At 38.1% G+C, this 20,521-nt stretch overlaps 1 protein-coding gene across 1 annotated transcript in view; it reads right to left on the reverse strand.

The window, feature by feature from the left end:
* SPIRE1 (spire type actin nucleation factor 1) overlaps positions 1-20,521 on the reverse strand; it is a 128,114-nt gene that overhangs the window by 64,942 nt on the left and 42,651 nt on the right. The window contains 1 exon segment of the mRNA XM_032713387.1: positions 6,040-6,276. Coding sequence (XP_032569278.1) covers positions 6,040-6,276 — 237 coding nt within the window.

Consider the following 20,521-nt stretch of genomic DNA (forward strand, 5'->3'; position numbering starts at 1 on the left):
AGAGTTAAAGAACGAAGCAAGATAAATAACTTGGGATGCTTTTAACTAAAATATAGGTGACACGGATCCCAGCCAAGGTGACAGCACAGAGAGAAGAAACACTGTGGTTTGAATTAGCAACCATAATGTACAAGGCTTGCCTGGACAAGAGAAAAATAGCAGGTTTACTGCATTTCTAAGACAAATTAACTCAAAGAATGGTGAAGGAATAAGAAAATGTCTGTGGATGGGTTCCATTCAGTTAAGATCTATATATTCCTTTGCTAACCCAAACTCAACAATTGTTTTGTAAAAGCCCCAAAGGGAACGATTTTAAGACCCTGAGCAGGTCTCTAGGACTTCACTGCTGAAGTCAGAGATCCCACTTTGTCAATGCAGCAGAGAGAAAGGGTGTCCAGGGAGTGTGCCAACACAAGCTGTCCACCTATTCAGAGCAGTACAATAAAACTCCACCTTCAGCAACCCAAACTGCCCAGAGGCATCCATCTGGGGATGTCCTGTCATAGCAGTATGATAGGGGGCTGTGTTTACAAAATCACTTTGGGAGATTTTTGAGTTTCTTTCTAGCTTACAAAGAGTTAAACTGCAAAAAAAGGAACATTCAAAGGAGAACCTACCTTCCTCAGAACTTAAGAGATACAAAATCTAGATGGTTGCACTTTCAGGGACTCAAACGGTTGGGACAGGAGATTTCTCAACATTACAAAAGGGTCTCAGACAGCAGGTCTGTGTGGACAACTGAAGATAAATGGGTAGAAGATAATAAATTTTTGGTCAAGACAGCAAGTACGGTGGCAACAAAAGTGCACAGAACCGAAGAATTCCAACCCACTGGAATTTCAGTTTCTCTTCCTGCCTCAACATATGGAGGCACAGATCGTGTTTTTTTCTAAAATAAGATCTACCAAGACAAAGACTAGCATGTAAACATTTGAGTACACTAAGAACAAGAGAAGAGAGAGGATCAATTATTTTCTTTTTTGAGTGTGAGAATTTTTACAAGTGGTCAATGATGTTACATTTCTTTTTAATATAAAATGAACTGACAACATTTGGGGCATTAGTTACCATCTCAGTAAGTTTCCAAATCTTCTCTGGCTGCACACAGAGTTACAGAATACAGTGCAAGTTGCTTGTTCTGAAATGAAACATAAATGCTGTTCTGCAGGCTCATACAAAAATGCTACAGCCCATCCAGCCTTAAACAGAATTACACAGAAAACTGCACCTTACTAAACTTACCCTCATGGACTAGGAAAAATTATGAGCCTTTGAATTCCAGTAACATGAACTCTTTAACTGTCTCCCATAAACAAACACCCTGACTTGTTTTTAAACGCATTTTCTGGTTCCCCTTTGACAGGTTCCCATGTTATACTTACATGGAGTCATACCATCTGTATGATAATAATGCATGTCCTCAAACCCAGAAGGGAGTCTCCAAAACACTTAGATCTAAATGTAGATCTTCTTATCCTGCCCATAGTTGCATTGAGGCAGGACATACTTTTCTTTTCCTCTAAAACTCTACACATACCATAGATTGTTCTGTACTACCACCACAGTACTCAAAACAAAACAGAAGCAGATCAACACCACCACTGTAAATCTCAGTTCCTTCCAGCTGAAAGGAGTCAGTCATATACTTGAACTACTAAGACACATGAGTCACCTAGATTTGCAAGTTTTTTATCTCATGACCATGCCAATGATTAAAACATCTGAAATAGGGGGTGGGGTTGACAGAAACAATTTATGCTTCCTCTCTGCAAAGCACAAACATCATTTTCTATCAATAAAAGTATTGCAAACTGTAACCTTGTTTACATTTCTTATAGTGAGATAACACAATACTGAACATGCTGCTCGGAAAATAATTTTCATGCAAATTAAGTCATGGAGATTTCCTAGGTAAGAGTTTTGTTTACGATGGGACCTAGGCCATTCTTCAGCCTTTGTGAAGCAGCAGTTGCATGACAGTTAATTTTAGGTCAGAATCAACAGACATTATTATTGAACTACCTAAAAGTGATTAGTTAGGTAAGACCTGGGACCTGAGGCCACCGAGCGCCGGAGACCATCCACTTGTATTTGTATCTTAGACAAGAAGGTGTGGCTTGGCTACAGATCAGATTCCTGTTAAAGTTGAGTTAACTTTCAGGACAAAAGGTGAACGTAAGTAAGAGCAAGATACTGGTTCATGAAGAGCACTGCCTCCTTATTAACCTTCTATGAGACCTGCAGAAGAAGGTAGCAGAGGCAATGATGAAAATTAGTGTCATGACTTGCAGGTACTTCTGACAACGCCTACACAACACCTTTGCTCTGAAGAAGAGCTGAGGTGAAGTCTGGTTAATACTGGCAGTAGCGATTTGGCTACACTGATGTTCAAAGCTGGAAGAAATGACAGGGCTAGGGCTAAGATGGTAGTTCAGCCCAGAAACCATCAGCACATAATAAAATGGGCTATCAAAGCATTATGGGGCTACACTTACATCTAGAATTAGAAGAGGGTGTTGACCTAGAACAAAGTATAATACTGGATCTGGGTTTAGGGTTGGGACTCAGGCCAGCAAGTATTGATAAACTGCAGCGTAGAAAGTGCCTCCAGGTTAAGATGAAAAGTGGTGTTGGCTTAAAACATCTGACTGCAGAGATCTGTGGGATAAGGAGTGAGATAACATTAAGATTAGAGTGGAATTAGGGTTTGAGCATACTCTGGAAGAGATTGATAAACTGCATCATCTTGTTTCAGTATCAGGGAGGGCCCCACGCCACGATAAAGGTGCCACATGACAGGACTTCACACACCCTTAGCAAGCCCAACACTGCCCAGCATGCCAGGCCTTCTCTGTCTATATCCTCTGTTGACCAAGGCTTCCCAAGCTGCACATGCACATGTGCTGTCAACATGATGCATTCCTGATCCCTCAGGATTACTGTATATGTACACTTGTGTCACTGTGTACATGCACAGAGAACCTGGCACTCCCAAGATGTACAGATTTCCTGTACGATGTGTACACACAGGAGATCAGGCAGGGAAGAGGAAACAAACAAAGAAAAGCATCTGTCTGAAAACATCCCATCTTTACTGTCTCCATTTCTCCCTTCATGTGCAGTAGGGCTGCCATATCAGAAATACATCAAAGACTAAAAGCGTCTGGCAGCCAATGTCTCCTCTCTTCATAGATGTATTTTTAAAAACAGGAGGTCAGGTCTGGACAGCAGGTTGGTCCTGCCAAGAAAATCAAAAGCTAAATCAGCCAAATATACTAAGAAGCAGCATAAAAGCTGGTCTGTTCTTCTCCAAATAGGAGCTTTTCCAGTGATGATCTTGGCAGTACCATTTAGCACTTACCCTTTTCCCAGTTCTCGGGAATAGGTGTCCACCACATTGCTGAGCATTTTCCAGGTCAGGAGATGATTCAGGAATGACCATGTCTACTTCACAGCACAGAAAAACCTGACACAAATCTTACCTATCTCTGTTTTAATCACAAAATAGTCTCACCCACGTTAGTGATTAATGGTGAAAAATTCAGTCTTAGTGGCAGGCAGGCCTTGGACCAGACAATAACATTTTCTGCAGAAGCAAGAACATTTCAAGGACAAAATCATGTCCAGACTGGAGACTACATAGTTTAAAACCTTAAAAATCAGTATTAGTAGCACACAGCCCATCTCTACAATTTTCCAGGCTTGTAATTTAGAGAATGCAGAGTAGGCAAGAACAACAGTTGCTCAATTCAATGAGCAAACCTACTTCAGCATTCACTACAAACTGAGGAGGAAAAAGCTTCACAGTGAGTCTTGCCAAGAAGGAATTACAATAATTGAGCCTCATGGTCACAAGACCACACACTACTGTTGTGAAACAGTCACTGGGTAAATAAGGGTGTATCTTGTAACATTTTAACACTGCTGGGGGAAAAGAAAAAGCCACATGCAAAAGATGGTCTTACCCCTAAAAAGATATGAATGCAAGCAAAAAGGATCTTGCAAATTCACACTCATGTCAAAAATGCGGCAGAATGATGCTGCTATTCTAGTGCTGTCAATGCAGTAGCGACACAGAGTAGAGAATAAAAGCAATTTACACAGTTATGCCTGCAGCACATAATTTAGGCACAAGCAACAACAGCAAGAAAAGAGAATTCATTCCAAAGGATGGAGGAGTAAAAGTCAGGATGATGTAAAAATGACAGCTGAACTTCAGTTCACTAAGAAGTCACAAAAGCAGTACATGTCCAGAATGACAAAAAATCCTTAGCAAAACATGATGAAAAAATAAAATGTAAGATACTGATTTTAAAACATACAAACAGGCAGGTACCTCAGACTAGCAGAGAAATTCACAAAGCCAAATGAAAAGGACGCCATTTGATGACCTTAACATTTGAAACCTGACCTAAGATTTTTTTATCACGTTTGTATTTCAGGGATGTGTACCACTGTACCTAAAGGAGCTCAGTGAAGTTTTTCAAACTTATCTTTTCTTGTTTGCAGAAATCAACAAAGAACTTGCAAAATAATCACTTCCACAAAGCCACTGCTCTCAGCTCTGCATGTACAAAGGTCTCGTCTGCCTCTGCACTGAGTGAAACTTCCTCTTAACAATCCAACTTTGATTGTCACACCAACCCACAGCATTTTACCAAAGTGGGCTAGAAGAGGATGTATTCCGTCAATCTTCACCATTTCTTCTACACTGTCTGGTGCAGTTTGCATGGGGCTTAGCAGGGTGCTGCTGGCCCCTTCTAGAGAAGGTGACTGGGTGACAGGGAGTGGCAGGGGGAGGAGAGAGCAAAGCACCTGTGTGCAGCAAGGACACAGACTCAGCAAGGCTGGAAGTGGCAGAGGCTTGAAGGGGAGAGCACTTCAGCCAGCCAGGTCCTCCCCATCACAGGGGAGTGAAAGGCCATTTTATTAATTTCTCCCTCCAACCTCTGCTTCTCTGAAGGAGGGAGAAAAACAAAGGGATAGAGTGTTTAGCATTATTTCTGATGCAAGGAGGATGCAATAGCATCTTAAACAAAAGTTACTCCTTCTCCAGTCTCCTAAGAGCTCCACTCTTTACTGTCAAGCCATCAGAACAGGAGGGTTTTAATGGGATATTGTTTCAGTGTGCTTATGCATCCTCATGGACTATCTGGGACATACTTCTAGTCTCAGCTTCCACTACACTCTTAACTTCTGTGGCACACACTAAGCTTCTTATTCTTAGACACGACTAGCATTTATGAAGAAGCACTATAAAGGGTTCAATCCCTTGGTACAAGTTTGCATAACATTTTCCTGTATTCTCAGATTATCTATGAGGTAAAGCAGTTAAACAATTTTTTTTCAAAATCCCTGCTTACTAATAACTTTGTCCATACTAAGAGCTCATTGGGCTCTAAAACTTGCACAGAAGACTACTCTGTAGAAAACAGACGGCTAATATTTTTAAATGATTATACACAGTAGACCAGATAACATTAAACAACCTGTTGCAATTAAAATTCATAAGCTATATTTCCAAATCTCACAACTCAGGTAAAGAACTACAACCATAATGATTACCAACGAAATAATGTGCCCTGACTCACTCCATATAAATAGGCTATGCTTATAAAAGTACTCCTCTGCTTCTGCAGGGGAGGGTGGCAAGGGAAGAAACTGATAAGAAATAATTAAACTAATTATGTGCTAATGAAAAGGTGTATTAATTGAAACATACTATGAAGTATCCAAGTGTACAGAAAGAAATTCAACAGGTGTTTACACTGGAAGGCTGACTATCCAGTGCAGAGATGAAATCGGACTGTGATATTTATGGTACATCCAATGCTAAAGTTCATAATGGGTTTTCTGTGGTTTACTGTCAGACATGAAGTACTACTGCATCTCATATCCACAAGCAAACCTTACAGAGGGACCAGGAAAATCAGAAAATGATGCAGCCAGTATCACACTGGACAATAACATGGAATACAGACTTGTTTTTTCTTATTGACAAAACCAGTGAACTATCATTTAAACTGCCCATTACTGTACCTTCATGACATCTTTATAGGAATGAATGGCCTCAATTTCCTCTTTGTCGTCCTCATTGTCATCCTCCACTCCTTCATCCAGAGCATCATATCCTTCATCCCTACTCCCATCTGTTTCTGTAGTATTAGTCATGTAGTCAATAAGCTGCTCCAGTGGAGGACTTAATTCCCGCTCTTCATTGTCCTTCAAACCATAGTCAAGGGCTTTATATATAATAATCCCTAGTGATTCAATAACCTATAAAAGCAAAAAAAGAGAAATATTTATTAGTACCATTTACATGGACAAATAGGTCAGTCTATGAACACACTATTCTGGTATTTGCATATTAAACTCAGCAACTGAGAGGGCAATAAACATCAAAATCAAAGAAAAAAATTACCTAATAAAATTACTCTAATACCTACAGCAGCACTTCAATAATATAGCACAGACTATGCAAGAGCAGGTCATACCACATACCTACCACTTTCTTTTTTTAATGTTTGAAACAAAAAGTCATAATTTAAAAACAAAGCAGGACCTTTTTAGACTATTTTCCCTTTTTTCTTCTAATATGACAAACCTCAAAGTAACATTCCTCTACACTTTGTAGGACTATATTGCATGTATAATATCTTTTTTTTTGTGGGGTAGGTGGGAAGAAATTAAAAGAAAGAATAAACTAACACGAGATGCCTCCCTCCTCCCACAACTTAATGACACTTGGAAACTGCCCTTCAGTTTCTGCAACTCTTCACTGACCTGAGAGGTGTCTGGACACAGCTGTGGCCATCCCAATATTAACTCTCTGAGCACTGGGACATCAGCCACAAGAACTCCCTTGCCTGTTGCACAACTGGTGGAGACATGCATATTCCACTGAAATACCAACAACTGTATTCCTTATTTGTGCTCTGTCAAGAGCAAAGCCAACCAATGACCTCTTAGTCATAGTAAGCTAGCAAAAAATTGTCAGGAATATCCCAAAATGCTAAATGCACATATTTCTCTCTTAGCATTAATTATTTTCCTTATGAGCAATATTGAAGCTTCTAGAATTTTAAAGATGCAAAGAGATGGCATTTCGAACTGAGAGTTTGAAAACTGGTATTAATGAAGAGAGAAGGGAAAATGGGATTGCAACAGTAAGCCACAAGAAGGTAATGTCACTGCTGGGAGATCCTTGTCTGACAACGGAAGTAGGACTGGAGTAATTGCATGTAAACTCTGATCTTCCTTGTGTGTTGTGATGGCTAGCATGTCACACAAATTAGCAGACTCCTATGTAGGAGTAGTTGGCACTACTAGTAGGGAGCAACTTTAATAACAGAAGCATTTCTAAACATACCAAACCTTGGGATCAAATGCCTTTTTCTCTCATCTGGCTTTCAGTACTATCCTGGTCAACATGCTTTTTATTGCAGATTCTGAAATTCTTTTGGGGTAAATAGGACAACACAAATGGATTCTTTAAATATTAAATTTTACACTAGCAGCTTACTTATTTCAGCACAGCAAAGTATTTTTGGTCTGAGAGGCTGGAGTTTAGCAAGGGATTTTTTCAGCTCAAAGAACAGCTTCTGACTTGGGAAATGCTAGTGAGACAGCAAAGTATACCAGGGAAGCATCACTGCATTCTTGCTCAGTTCTCATACCCTTCCCCAGACTTCTGCCATGACCCACTTTGGAGACAGGACACTGCATCATACAGACCTTAAAAACAGCTGTAACAGATCAAACATGTTTGCAGTATATCTGGCTCACTTTTACGGAAGCTATTTTGTAATCACTCTCTTGTAAAACTTGCATTGTTATAAAAATAATCTGAAAATGTGAAAGTTTCACAGAATAAAATCTATTCTACTGGTAGATGTGTACTCAGATGTATACGAGTACAATCCCAATATACACCCCTTCAGCAACCAAAAGAAGAATACCGAGTTAATTCCAATTTGAAGGACACCAAAATTAAAATGAAGTAAAACTGAATAATCACTTTGATATTTTTAGCACCTGGGAGTAAGCACAATGTGAGTAATTTCTAACTTCAACAAAATATATATTTGAAAGAGCTTAGCATACATGAGGAGGACTGAAATGTCCAAATTAGATGCAAAGAAAATTATGTCTGGTGCCATGCAGTGATGGCTGTTGAACACAGCTTCTGGATTTTGCTACCAACAGTTCAAAAAAATAGAAGGGGGGGTGGATAAAGAAAGTGCACTCTCTCTGCCTCCTTCTGTTTGGGAAGAGGATTAGGGCATTCAAAAGCACCGTGGTTAAAACTGGATGACAGCTGCTGCTTTCTTTGATGTATCAGCAGTGGAGCTTTTGCAGTTCAGTAATACGGTTTGTACATTTTTTTGTACTATGAACAGATTTCATAATACATGCTAAACTCACACAATACAAAAGCCTGCAATGGCACCAATTCAGAGCTATAGTTCAGTCTCTCAGCTCCTTATTTAGGACATGTGATCAAAAACATATTTCCTCAATGTCTGTCAGAATCACAGATTTTTCTTGCTGAAAGACAAAGCAGCAAACATATTAACTAAGTAACTTTGCTTTGACTTGCATTAAAACTGAAAATATTCAGCGCTTTCAGTAATACTGGTTTACCAAGGATCTTGTAAAACCACCCAATTGCCATATGAATATCAAACAAAAGTCACAGAATTGTCAGCGCTTCTTCCCAAGAACAAAACTACTAATGCAACTTTACATAAATAAAACTTTTACGTTTACATAACTAGAAGCATAATATACAAGTCAACTCATTGATGTTTAAAAACGAGTGCTGTCACTTCGTCTGTAATAGAAATCAAATGCAAACAAAAAAAGGAAAAGCTTTTCACAGCTCAATGGATGAACTGATAAATAAGCAGGGTTTTTTGAGCTGCATAATCAAGGACACCACTTCCATTTTTTTTTTTAGACCATCAATTATTTACAAAGAAATCACAGGTTCTAAACTGCACTGTTGGCTAATTTCACACAAAATAAAAACTTCTGGCACCTAACAAGTGAAAAGCACCAGCACAGCTTTCAATTATATGTGAAAACAGAGCTATAGTAGAAAAAGCAAGAGTAAGAATGGACTTAGCAAAGCTTTTTTAAACCAGAGTTGTACACTGACATACCAAAACAACTGCATGACACTGAAATAAGTGTCAGCACTAATCATAAATTATGCTCCTCAATTCAGGTGAAAAAAAAATAAAGCAAGATCTGCACCTTGAATTTTAGAACACATTTGTTCCTAACTGATTTAAATTTTGGCAAAGGACCTGACCTTTGCAAATCAATCAGTGGCTAAATAAACTTGAAAAATAAACAAGGAAGCATTATTATGCTTTACACCTTCTCACCAAGTTCTTTTGAAAGTCATGGCTTTAGACCAAAAATAAACCCAACCAAACACACTAACATTTCCCACAGATTGAACTTGTACTTTGCTGTGCTGCAATCATTAGTGAAAGGGGGATTTTGTCCCACTGTATTTCTTCAGTTTCTACTCCAGTCTGGACTCATGTTATACAGTTCTTTTATAATAAATAGTGATAAAGTTGGTGGAACACTTTGACTTCAAACATGTTGTAAAAGCAATATCCTCACGCTCCTTTTACACACGCAGCAAAAACAAAACCCAAATCATTCAGATTATTTTCATACACAAATACTGCCTGGAACTTTCCATTCCACATACCTTCCTCCAACACATTAAGGCATGCCTCCTGGAAAGGGGTTCATGAGGGTTTTAATCTTTTATATGACCCACGTTATGCTCTTCCATTGAACACCTCCAAGTTAATATTCTCAAAACCTCTTCAAATATGCTGCCTTTGTACAGGAACCAAACACATTTGAGTCTTGCAAAGGTGAAATTATTGCGAGTACTACACTTTGAGAAAAATCCTTTTTTTCCCTCAACATATGTGTCTCCCTGACTCTTGCTGAAGCGTAGATAACAGTAGGCAGAATCCACATGCCATTTTCCCCCCTCACAGCACACACAACAGGGCTCTGTCTGAGCTTTCATCCCCTTCCTAGGCTTGCCTCAATTTTTAAACAAACCAACAAAGACTAAGGACAGGCTTGTACTTACAGCAGCAAAGGTGGGAGTTTTTTTCAGCTCAAATGCCTGTCCCTCTCTAAAATTTTCCCTTCCTCCAAAAGGCACTCGAGTTTTGTGTCCCTAAATTTGGATTAAAGATGCCATAAAACTCCAGTTACTAAGGTGAGTCAAATAACTTTGAACTTTTCCACATGGACATCAGATATGGCCAGCAGCCACAACAACATTTGCACTACTACTGCACTGTCTTTTATGAATTCCAGTATTTTTTATTAAACATGTGTACTACAATTACTATTTTAAGTGTGCCCAGTTTTTACCAGCAGATCTCCAACACACTTTATGAAAGAGAATCACTCTGCCTCACAGTAAGAATGCTGAGAAGTCCGGGGCTGATGTTAGCCTAGGCACTCCTTAGGGACAAGCTCCTCTCCACCACCAACTCTGCCATCACCCCTGGTATTAGGCAGCACTTAGTCAATCTGCAAAGAGTAACCTGTCCTACTGCTGACTTTAAATTAGCCTGTCAGGAGCTCCATGCTGTGCTTCCGGAATCATAACACACGGCATAAACATATGCATAGACACCCTTGAAGTCAAGAGTTATGTATCTTAAATCTATGACACATAAGGAGAAGACATATAAACACACAAGGTTTTGTGATCAAATTCTGTAATATGGTCCAAAAGACTGGTATGTTAAAATGTTATGTAAACCCAACTTGTTCCTCTCTAGCTAGATGACAGAGGGAGAAAGCTTTTGCTCTCGTCTCATTTCCATTTGTTAACAAAGTAATTTGTTCTTTCTTGGGTGTCCAGTTATGGAAGTGAAAAAGATCATGCTTTTAAGAAAGGTGAACAAATAAAGGGGTTAGGATAACCCAGAGTACGTTTTTTTGTTATTTATCTCATCCTGAGATGCCCTGCATAACTCTCAACAGCACCCCATGGAAGAGCATGTCTAAATAGGACATTTTGAGAGGTGTGTTGCTGTCAGCACATACCTTGGGTATACTAATGTAGTTTTCACCACAGCATTCCCCAGTGGAAACAGTGTAGCATTACCCAGGTTTTAATGGCTGGGGACATGCCTAAATTTAAATATGACCTTCACTAAATTAGAGCAACTTGCAACAGACTGTCAAATGAGAACAGCGAAAAAACTTCCAGGTAAGCAGCAACGATTTGGACTATTTCAATGAATCAGAGAAATCACTCATTTCCAAAGAATAAAGACATAAGATACAGCATTATTTAACTTCTGGGTGATGTTGGTTTGCTGCTGAAATAACGACATACTGATTTCTGCAATATAAAGAGCCTTGCTATTTAAGTCAAAGCAGTAGTGACAGCAAAGAAAAAAAACCAGAGTACGTCAGGTCTCATAGAAAATAAATGTGAGACAGAATTAAATAAACCCTTTTAACAGGATTAGGTCTGGTTTATATATGTTCAGAGTTAGGAAAATTACTGTATTCAGCCATCTTTCTCAAAATGGTTTTATATTCTGAGTCTTTGAATGCACTAAGTGGGCAGAGAGACCTACTTACTGAATTCTTTGTACTATTCAGGTGTACATTAAATAGATTCAGTGCAAGAACTTTTGCTCAAAGACACAGAACAAGCCTACAACATACAAAGGGGATGCTGGCTTTTTTGTGTTTTGTATTGTTCCTCCCAAAGAGAATTTGTGAAAATTGAAACAGTTCAATGTTGTTGGACACTGCTGCCTCTAAGAAAGTAGCAGTAATGTAACTGTAAGCCTGTTAAGGATCAAGTGTAATACAACTCTCCAATTTATTCAAAGATTCTGATAATTATACACGTTTCTCAGTTGTTCAAGTTTCACTACAGATAGTATCTAAGGAGAACTATAATTTATTAGCATAAATGAAAGCAGGATTTATTCTATTGTATCAGTCTCAACTTACATTTTATCTGCTGCATTGAAACATTGAAACAAAACTGTCAATTTTCTTCTAGTTTCTGTTCATACCTTATAATTCCCAAGATCATGACAAATCATTACTGTTACTAAGGAATTTATTCAACCTGAAGGAATTTCACCAAAGTGACAGTTCATCCCCCAGAGAAAAACAAAATTAAATTCCCTGATTTAACTGTGAAGACTCCAGTAATGGCTGAAGCTTCAGTAAAAGAATTAGGTGCAACAATTAAGTAACACAGATGGTGAAAGTAATTTGAAAGTTCTTAAATACACCTCTATTCATACCCTGGTTTCAAATACAGGTCATGTTATCCTGATCCCATTTAAATAAGAAGAGTATGTTTTTTACCATAAGTTAAAGATAGAAAATTCAACCATGTCACAAACTTCTGTTCTAGTTCTGTTGCCTTTCTTTTTTTTTTTTTTAATTTTAATTGATGAAATATAGTTAAACATATATATACATATAGTTTTTTATAGAAATAGAAAGCAATCAGACGAACTCCCCAGGTAAAGCAACAGAAAGAGCAAAGACTTCGGCTGACTACCAAAAATATAATCAGGCCCCAGAAATGCCAGTGGGCTCAAATTGTGTAAGAGACAGAAATTGCCACTTGTTACATCAGCCTTTTGAATAAAGCTTTTTCTAGATTACATGACAGTATCAGATCAGCAAAAGATTTTGTACTGACAGAGAGAAGTAACCAGCTCAAGGAAAACTGGTATAAAGAGGAGTGAGACTAGTTCAGTAGCTCTGATTCTGAGAACTTGTGTGCGACTGGTTTAAATTTGGCTGACATTGCATACCTGCCTATGGTTTGTCAGACAAGGGATAGAAGAAAGATAATAAAAAGCTTACAGGAGCTTTGATTCAGTTCAATTTATGGTAGTCATGAAGCAATGCAAAATCAATGCAACTTTTATTCAAAATATCTATATAGTTCAACTACTCTACTCAAAGAGTCAGTTTGCATGAACTTCTCAGCCTTCCCACACGGCTTTCCTTAAAACCACTACAGGCTTGTCCCCCATTTAATTAATCCAAAAATTAAAGTGAGTAAACACCTGCTGCAATATAAACCATTTGTGCCCCTGTGAGTCAAGAACTTTCTCACACCTATTTTCCCCAAAATTAACAACTACAAAAGCCAAGCAAACAAAATACCGGTACAATGATAGCTATTCTTTTAAATACAAATTCACGATTAGTTAAAGTTTTACATTTGCATGCATGTCTCACAAGCTTTGGAGCAGCATCTCACAACAGACTTTATAAAAGTTAGGCTGGTTTCACCGTACTTGTCAGAGATATGTCTGCATTTCAAGCGCGTAACAGATGATGCACTTTGTAGAAACAGATGAAGCACCTGAACAAGTTTACACAGAGTTGGGAACATGACAAGTCTTCTAGTTTGACTGTAGCTTTCCTAAAATCCATCATCTTCCATTCCTGAAAAAGTATGACCTTCTGCCTTCTAACAGACTTCTCTTGTCAGTCAAATTGTCATAATTCCAAGGTTTCATGTCTAAAATCAATTAGGTCAAGAAAGAAGCCTAAATGTAGCCACTCAACAGGTCCTTTTCAAAGTGATGTGCCACTAAAGAAGGCTGGTACATGCTGCTCCTTTCTACTGACAGGAGTATTCATTAACCACATACAGAGCAATACTAATATAATGCTGCTTGTCTTAGAGGTACTGAATATTGATGGCAAGACAAGTAACCACCCATAAGAAGGTTGTCCTTTTCATCACTGCTGAAGGAGAAACTTCAAAGACGTCTGTGGGATGTTGTATTTATTATACAGTCACCTAAGACAAACCATGCACAGTTAGCTCCTCCACTATCTTGTGGAAGATCACTCAGTCATACCTAGGCTTCTTTCCTAAAGAAACTGATGGGAATTCACACATATGGTCTGTGAACAGAAAGCCAAAAAGTTTGAGACTCTTACTAAGATTTTTTTTTAGACATATGTGCAAGAAAACTTGAGCTTGACATAAGGACGTAACTTGATTATGAAGTATGTGAATATTCGCATGGACTATCATGATAGTAGAAGGAATAATGTGTGCCAGACACATTATTCATTTAGGTCACATATGATTTGCAAGTACGTCATGCAAACATAATACTGCAGGCTGATAGAGCTCTGCAAAGCTCCGGATTTTATGAATATTATTCCATGCCTTCTTCCCTGTAACCAGCAACATTGGATAAAAGCATTTGGATCACTGGCATTCAAACAAATATTCCTGAAAAATTGAATGCCTAAATGAACATAAAATATTTTAGTAATAAGCAAGGGGCATTACTGCACAATTACCTTTGAGTTCTTGTAATGGACTTGTTGGAAAGACTGGTATTTGCTAGAATAATTCAAGAAAGCACCAGCAGGCATTGTTGACAAGTTATCTACCTATAAGAAGATGTAAGCCTGGCATTATTTTTTAGGTCTGAAATTCAGATACAGTCATAGCATGGGAGGCTGACTTACCCTAAAACAAAGAGCAACAGAACACGTGGTCAAAACTCAGCAAAAAGCTTATCACCTGCTCTCTGGGCTGCAAAACCCCAGAGAATGCATTTATGAAATGTCACTCACAGATTTCTATTTCTATTTCCTTCTGAACAATGGAATCCCCACAGAAGAAATCCATATTAAGACACACCTCTATCACAGATAAAAGATTTTGATATATAAAGGATACGATTTATAACCTCAGGCACGAAGTACCTCAGCACAAGATATTCCAGCACCTGCCAGCTCTCAGTCATCAAAGAGCTGAACTGTGACAGTTTATTGTCCTTAATGGAATAGCCATATTCCTGGATTATGAATTGCTGAGCATTGTTTTACTGCTCTCTGCCAATAACAACAATATTCATTTATTCTAGTACAGCAATGATAACAAAGATTTCCTTATAGTCACAGGTCAAAAGTGTTACAATATTAAAAAAAAAATCATACTTATTTCATGTTTCAATTAAAAAAAAACCCACACAAACAAAACCTTTCCAAAAACCACGACAAAACCAAAGCATTCCAGACTGTCTGCAGAAACCTCTTTCACACAGCCAGATTTTCTACAATGCTCAGCACTTGATCTTCTAATAGAATAGAGGTATTATCCAGGTAATTCATTTAGCTGCTTAGGTAGCAGTCGAGTTACTAAATATCCAGCCATTGGTGGAGAGGGATTAATTCCAACACTTCCATCTATGAAAGTTGCACAGGTACTTGGGAACAAAACCAAAACAAAAAAAAAGAGGTATATGCATACCAATTAAGTAGATTCACTGCCTCAAAATCTATAATGAAATTCTGAACTTGGGTGTACAGGGATTATAAATCCCTTTGAACTTCGTATGCTTTGGAAATGACAATAATATTGCAATATTACCCTGTCTTTCTAACCATGTTATTGTCCTTTAAATGACAGAAAGGGATCTTTACCTGGAAAAAGAAAGTCAAGGCATTATGTTCATACTGTGGTGAGTTTCCTGACTTTTTGAAAACATCATACTTTTGGGGTAAAATATCAACAAAAATTAAGGGTTTATAATGTCCAGATAAGTGTTGTCACAGCACCTCTAAGTCAGAATTTTCTGAACACAAAACAGCCAAAGAATTCAAATCCTAAATTTAGTCTCACCTTTACACTCCGAACCTCCCAGCAAAATAAGCTACACTGCCCTTCCTAATCACATTGCAAAACACAGGTATTACCTCTTCTATCCAGTACTTGAGCCAGTTTCAAATGTCAGAAGAGTATAGGGCTGAAGGTCCATCCTATGGGGTCTTCCTCATCGCTCTTTTCTTGTGAAACCTCACACTGATCATTTCCCCTCTCCTATAACAGTTTTACCACCTGTTATATGAGGATATTGACCCATTTTCAAAGCCTTGGATGAGAAATGCTGTGCAAGTCTAAATTATATTTCTGCATGACATGCACAAAGGCTTAAACTCAGCTGGAAGTGTCTCTAATCATCCAGTTTTCCCTATGAGTTTTGTTCCCTATAAAGCAGGGAAAGGGGAAATGAAGAAAAGTACATGCCTGAGGTTAATGGTTAGGCTTGTCACTGAGCGCAATGCAACACATAAAACTGCTTTTCTTGAGAATAAAAAGCAGGACGCAAGAGTGATTTATTTAAATGTAAGTAGCACAGGTAGCCACAGAAAACAGCTATTAAGGTTAGACTATCATATTGTTCTAAACTTCACAGGACATAAATTCTGACAGCATCATCCCTTTGTTTTGTTACACCTACCAGTCTACACCCTAGAGAACAAATGTCCTGAAGTTTAAGAAATAGGGAAAAAGGCAAGGTTTTTATGAGTCTTGACACCGTGGCTTTAAATTTTGATCCTTAGTTTAACTAAGTACCCCAAATTATTTGTAACATCCTTTAAGATTGTAGCATTTTACAAACTCTACCATATTCTACATACTCTTTTGGGAAGATGTTTTGTAATACACGCAGCATGACAGTTCTCATTACAGTTCGAAAAGAAATTGTCTGGTAATTATTAGACCAATCAAAATGAAAAAAGGTTGTTTCTTCAGACAGTTCTCTAACAAGTGAAATAATTTTCCCAGAATGAATAAAAAAATAATAAACTTTAAACCAAAAACAACAGGAGCAACAACAACAAAACAAACAAAAACAACCCCACCCAAACACCCCCCTCTCCCCCCAGTGTAATAGTCAGAAAGTCCATTATAGATGGAACACTAAATTCTGCCAGAATTTCATAGGAACCCCAGCTTTGGAATAACAAAAGACATTCCTGCCCACCCAAGAAACAAGCTACTCAAAAGTAATCTCCTTAGACTGGAGAGATATCCATTTGATTCCATCAGAGAATCTTTTATTCTTGTTCTCTTATTTTGCAGCCCCCCAAAATTTTAAGAAATTAAGAATAAAAGAAAACGATCACTGTATTACAAACATATGCCTAGATTTCTTTGACTAAATGAGCAGTCATCAATACTCTTCAAGGAGTTAAAGTTCTTCAATTAAATCAGTTTGAAAGAGCATATAGTCAACTACCTCCAGTATTTCAAGTGCCACTGAACAATTTATATCTGTAAATTCTGTAGCAGAGAGTGAGAGTAGAATGTGGTTTTATTTTCTTCTAGTTAACCCTTTGTCACAGATTATTTTTCTCCTTTGTCCAGTCATATTATACTTCACTAACCTCTGTGTTCTCATGTAAATTACCAAACAGGTAGTGACATGTAAACTTTAGCTTGTTTGAAGGAAACACCTCACAAAGGAGGGGATTTTTTCCTAAGGATCGGGACCACAAGTAAGTGTCAGACAAACTGCAATGACACCATTTCAGAGAACACTGGTTGTAAGGAATGACTATTACTTGCCAAACCAGAGGAGTGGATGGGTGTCATCCCCATCGCCCCACCCACCCCCTGCTAACATCACAGGGCTTGTGTTGCAGCGTGGTCTGCCAGCTCAGAAAACTGACTTAGCTGGGAGAAGTCACATTTTCCTGACCAGCTTAGGAAAAAAAAACAATCAAAAAAAACCAACAAAGCCAAGCCCCAACTCTCTGTGCTACCATATACACTCTCTATGCATGTGCATATGCACTCTCTGTGCTACTATACATCAGTGCTGGCTTTAGGCCAAAAGAAAGCACAGCACAGCAGAAACATCAAAGCTATTCTTACACATAAAAGAAATGTCTATTTTAACTGGAGGAGCTAAAATTAGCCTTAACAAGGAGTGACTGCATGATTGTTTGCCATAATTATTTCACATATGTTGATAAAATGCTTGGCATAAATATAACCCTTTATCTGACAATTTTTCTATCTTTTTTACAATATGTTGTCATCTCTAATCTCCAGTTTTAACCTATGAACATTGATTTTTACCAAGTACTTGTTATGCCAGTTAGAGTTAGGATGGGGAAAAGCTAGGAGGTTTTCCTTTGTATAGTTAAGATTTAAAAAAAAAAATAAATTTTTTTTATGTCTAACTCAAATCATAACATTATTTTAAGCTAAGATTCATTATTAAGACAACTCTAATAATGTTAATAAGATTTCAAAGTGGAGTAAAATGCTCCAAATGCAGTGTGTTATTTTAGATATTTTTTTAAAAATCAAATTAAACAAAACCCCTTAAAATCAAGTTTCCAAGGGGTTTTCCGTTACACTCAAAGGTGTTTTTATGGAGTAATATATGACATTCCAGCAAAGCCCAGGTGCAAAGGAACAAGCAGACTGGAAACGCAACCTTCCCTGCTCACTGCCCTTATCTAATTAAGCTAATACAAGTATTCTATCAGAAGAAATTAAGCTTTTCTCTAGCCTAGAAATCTCTCTATTTTTAGATGTTTATAGTAATTTTAACACAACTCCCAGCTAAAACACGTATCCCATGAACTGACCAACCAATGGGACTATGTAAGTGTCTGACCTAGAAACTTGTACCAAAAAAATATCTTTTTTTTTTCCTTATGCATAAGATACACCTCATAATGTGGACTACTACTCACTGGAAAGCATGGCCTCAGGGTGAAACTTCTTCCAGCAGGCAGGGACTTCAGTAGTTGCTGCTCTTTTGGGAACACTACATGAAATCTGTAATAGGCGGGATGGCCAGCAGCCATCACAGATACAGATGGTAACAATTTCTGAGGAATTTTTAACAGAAGGCAAGCCTTAATATTCTTAGAGCTTGTGTGATATTTGCCATTTGACCACAGCTAATTTTTCTGGACTGATTTACAGATGCTTCCTCCACACCTACTTCATCTTACTATGAAACCTAGAGTTAATTCTCTACTGGAGCATTTTGCTCTTTTCCAAAGTTGAAAAAAATGTTTGTTGAATGCTGGCATTAAGCTGTTCACAACAGACCACTTGTCACTGTTTTCTAAGGAGCAGCAACCATTAAACCTAGGAAAGGAAACCTGTGATGACTATCAGACATACCAGTCTGCTACAAACATTTACCAAGTTGGCAGCATTTGTTACCGAGGGCCCACTTTTATGTCCCTTGCTCTGTCACATTTTTGGACTGCAGCATTAAAAAATACACTGTGATCTGTTAAAAACCCCATTTTCTTTCTCTTCCATTACTCACTAATTAAGAATTAATTGCTTACAAATTACAAATGCATAGAAACCAGTCTATTTTTGCATTCATTACCCATCTTGTGATGTGCATGCAACTAGGTGGAATGATGTTTCAGGCTTACTGTAGGTTGCTAAAGTGAGGTAGCACATGCTTGGATAAAGGACCCACAGTTACTACAGACTAATACAGCACTTCAGTTTTCAAGTAAAATGGGGTTTTGAAGTGAGACTTTCCACCATCCCTCTTCTGAGCTTCTGGGTTGCATCATGGAATACTGTGCAAAATGGGGCTCCTTTTGGATTAGGCTAAAACACAAGATGAAATCCAGAAGTTCACCTAACACACTCATTTTGTTGATGGCACACTCAATCTAAGGCTTTCAGAAGAGAGTTCAATTGAAATAAAGTCACTGGGATATGTATTCCACGGGCCCTGGGTCCTCAATACAAACTTTGTTGCTCTACAGACTTGTAACACACTATTTGTTAATTCAAAAGATTGAGCTGAGACTGAAATGTCATAAAAACTTTTATGCAAGACTAAAGAAAAACTGAAAAGTTGTAAAATAACCACAAAACTATTAAGCCAGTACAGAAAGAATAACAACAGCCAGTATCTTGGGCCAAATTTTGTAATACAAAAGCTGTGCTTTTAGTTGGGCAGCTTATTTTCTGTTTTAATGGACATTTATGGCAGGTGGATGAACCTCTGGGATGTCTAGGTCAGCACACATATCCTGTGATGAGAATCTAGCAACATCTGAATGCTGGTAGATGAGTACCAATCCTGGCTGAATGAGTACCATTATGGCTGGATATGCTACGATAGGGGGAGACAGTTTAATACTATCTACATTATCACTACTTTTAAGCTAGTACATTAATGTTAAAGCATTCTACTTTGAGTCAATACACACAATCAGCAAGGTAATGGGGAAAAAAGACCATTGATATGGTTTGAAGCTGGCTTCCTGCCAAGTCTCCAAACCTTACCACAAGAGTTCCACACACCCCCCCCGCAAACCTCAGAGAGAAGAGGGAGAAAAACAACCAAGAAAACCCGAAACAAGAGAGAGACAGCTGAAGTGATATATATAAATATATTTACACTTATGTTACAATTATATACAATTAAAATATATACAATTTCACAATGGAAAGGGAAGGGGGAAGGGAAAGGGAGCAAAACCAAAATAAAAAATATATATATATCCCAATCAGTAGCCCAAGATCTAGTAACTAAAGAGTTAGCAAAGAAAATATCCCACCACTCTCCTTGGGACAACTGAGAGTCGCTCCGGTACGATCGCCGGCAACCTCCGCCTCCCAAGGTCAATAAGGCCTTACCAGGCCTCGCTCCCC

Source organism: Chiroxiphia lanceolata, chromosome 1 (genome assembly GCF_009829145.1).
Source record: "Chiroxiphia lanceolata isolate bChiLan1 chromosome 1, bChiLan1.pri, whole genome shotgun sequence".
Classification (NCBI taxonomy): Eukaryota; Metazoa; Chordata; class Aves; order Passeriformes; family Pipridae; genus Chiroxiphia; species Chiroxiphia lanceolata.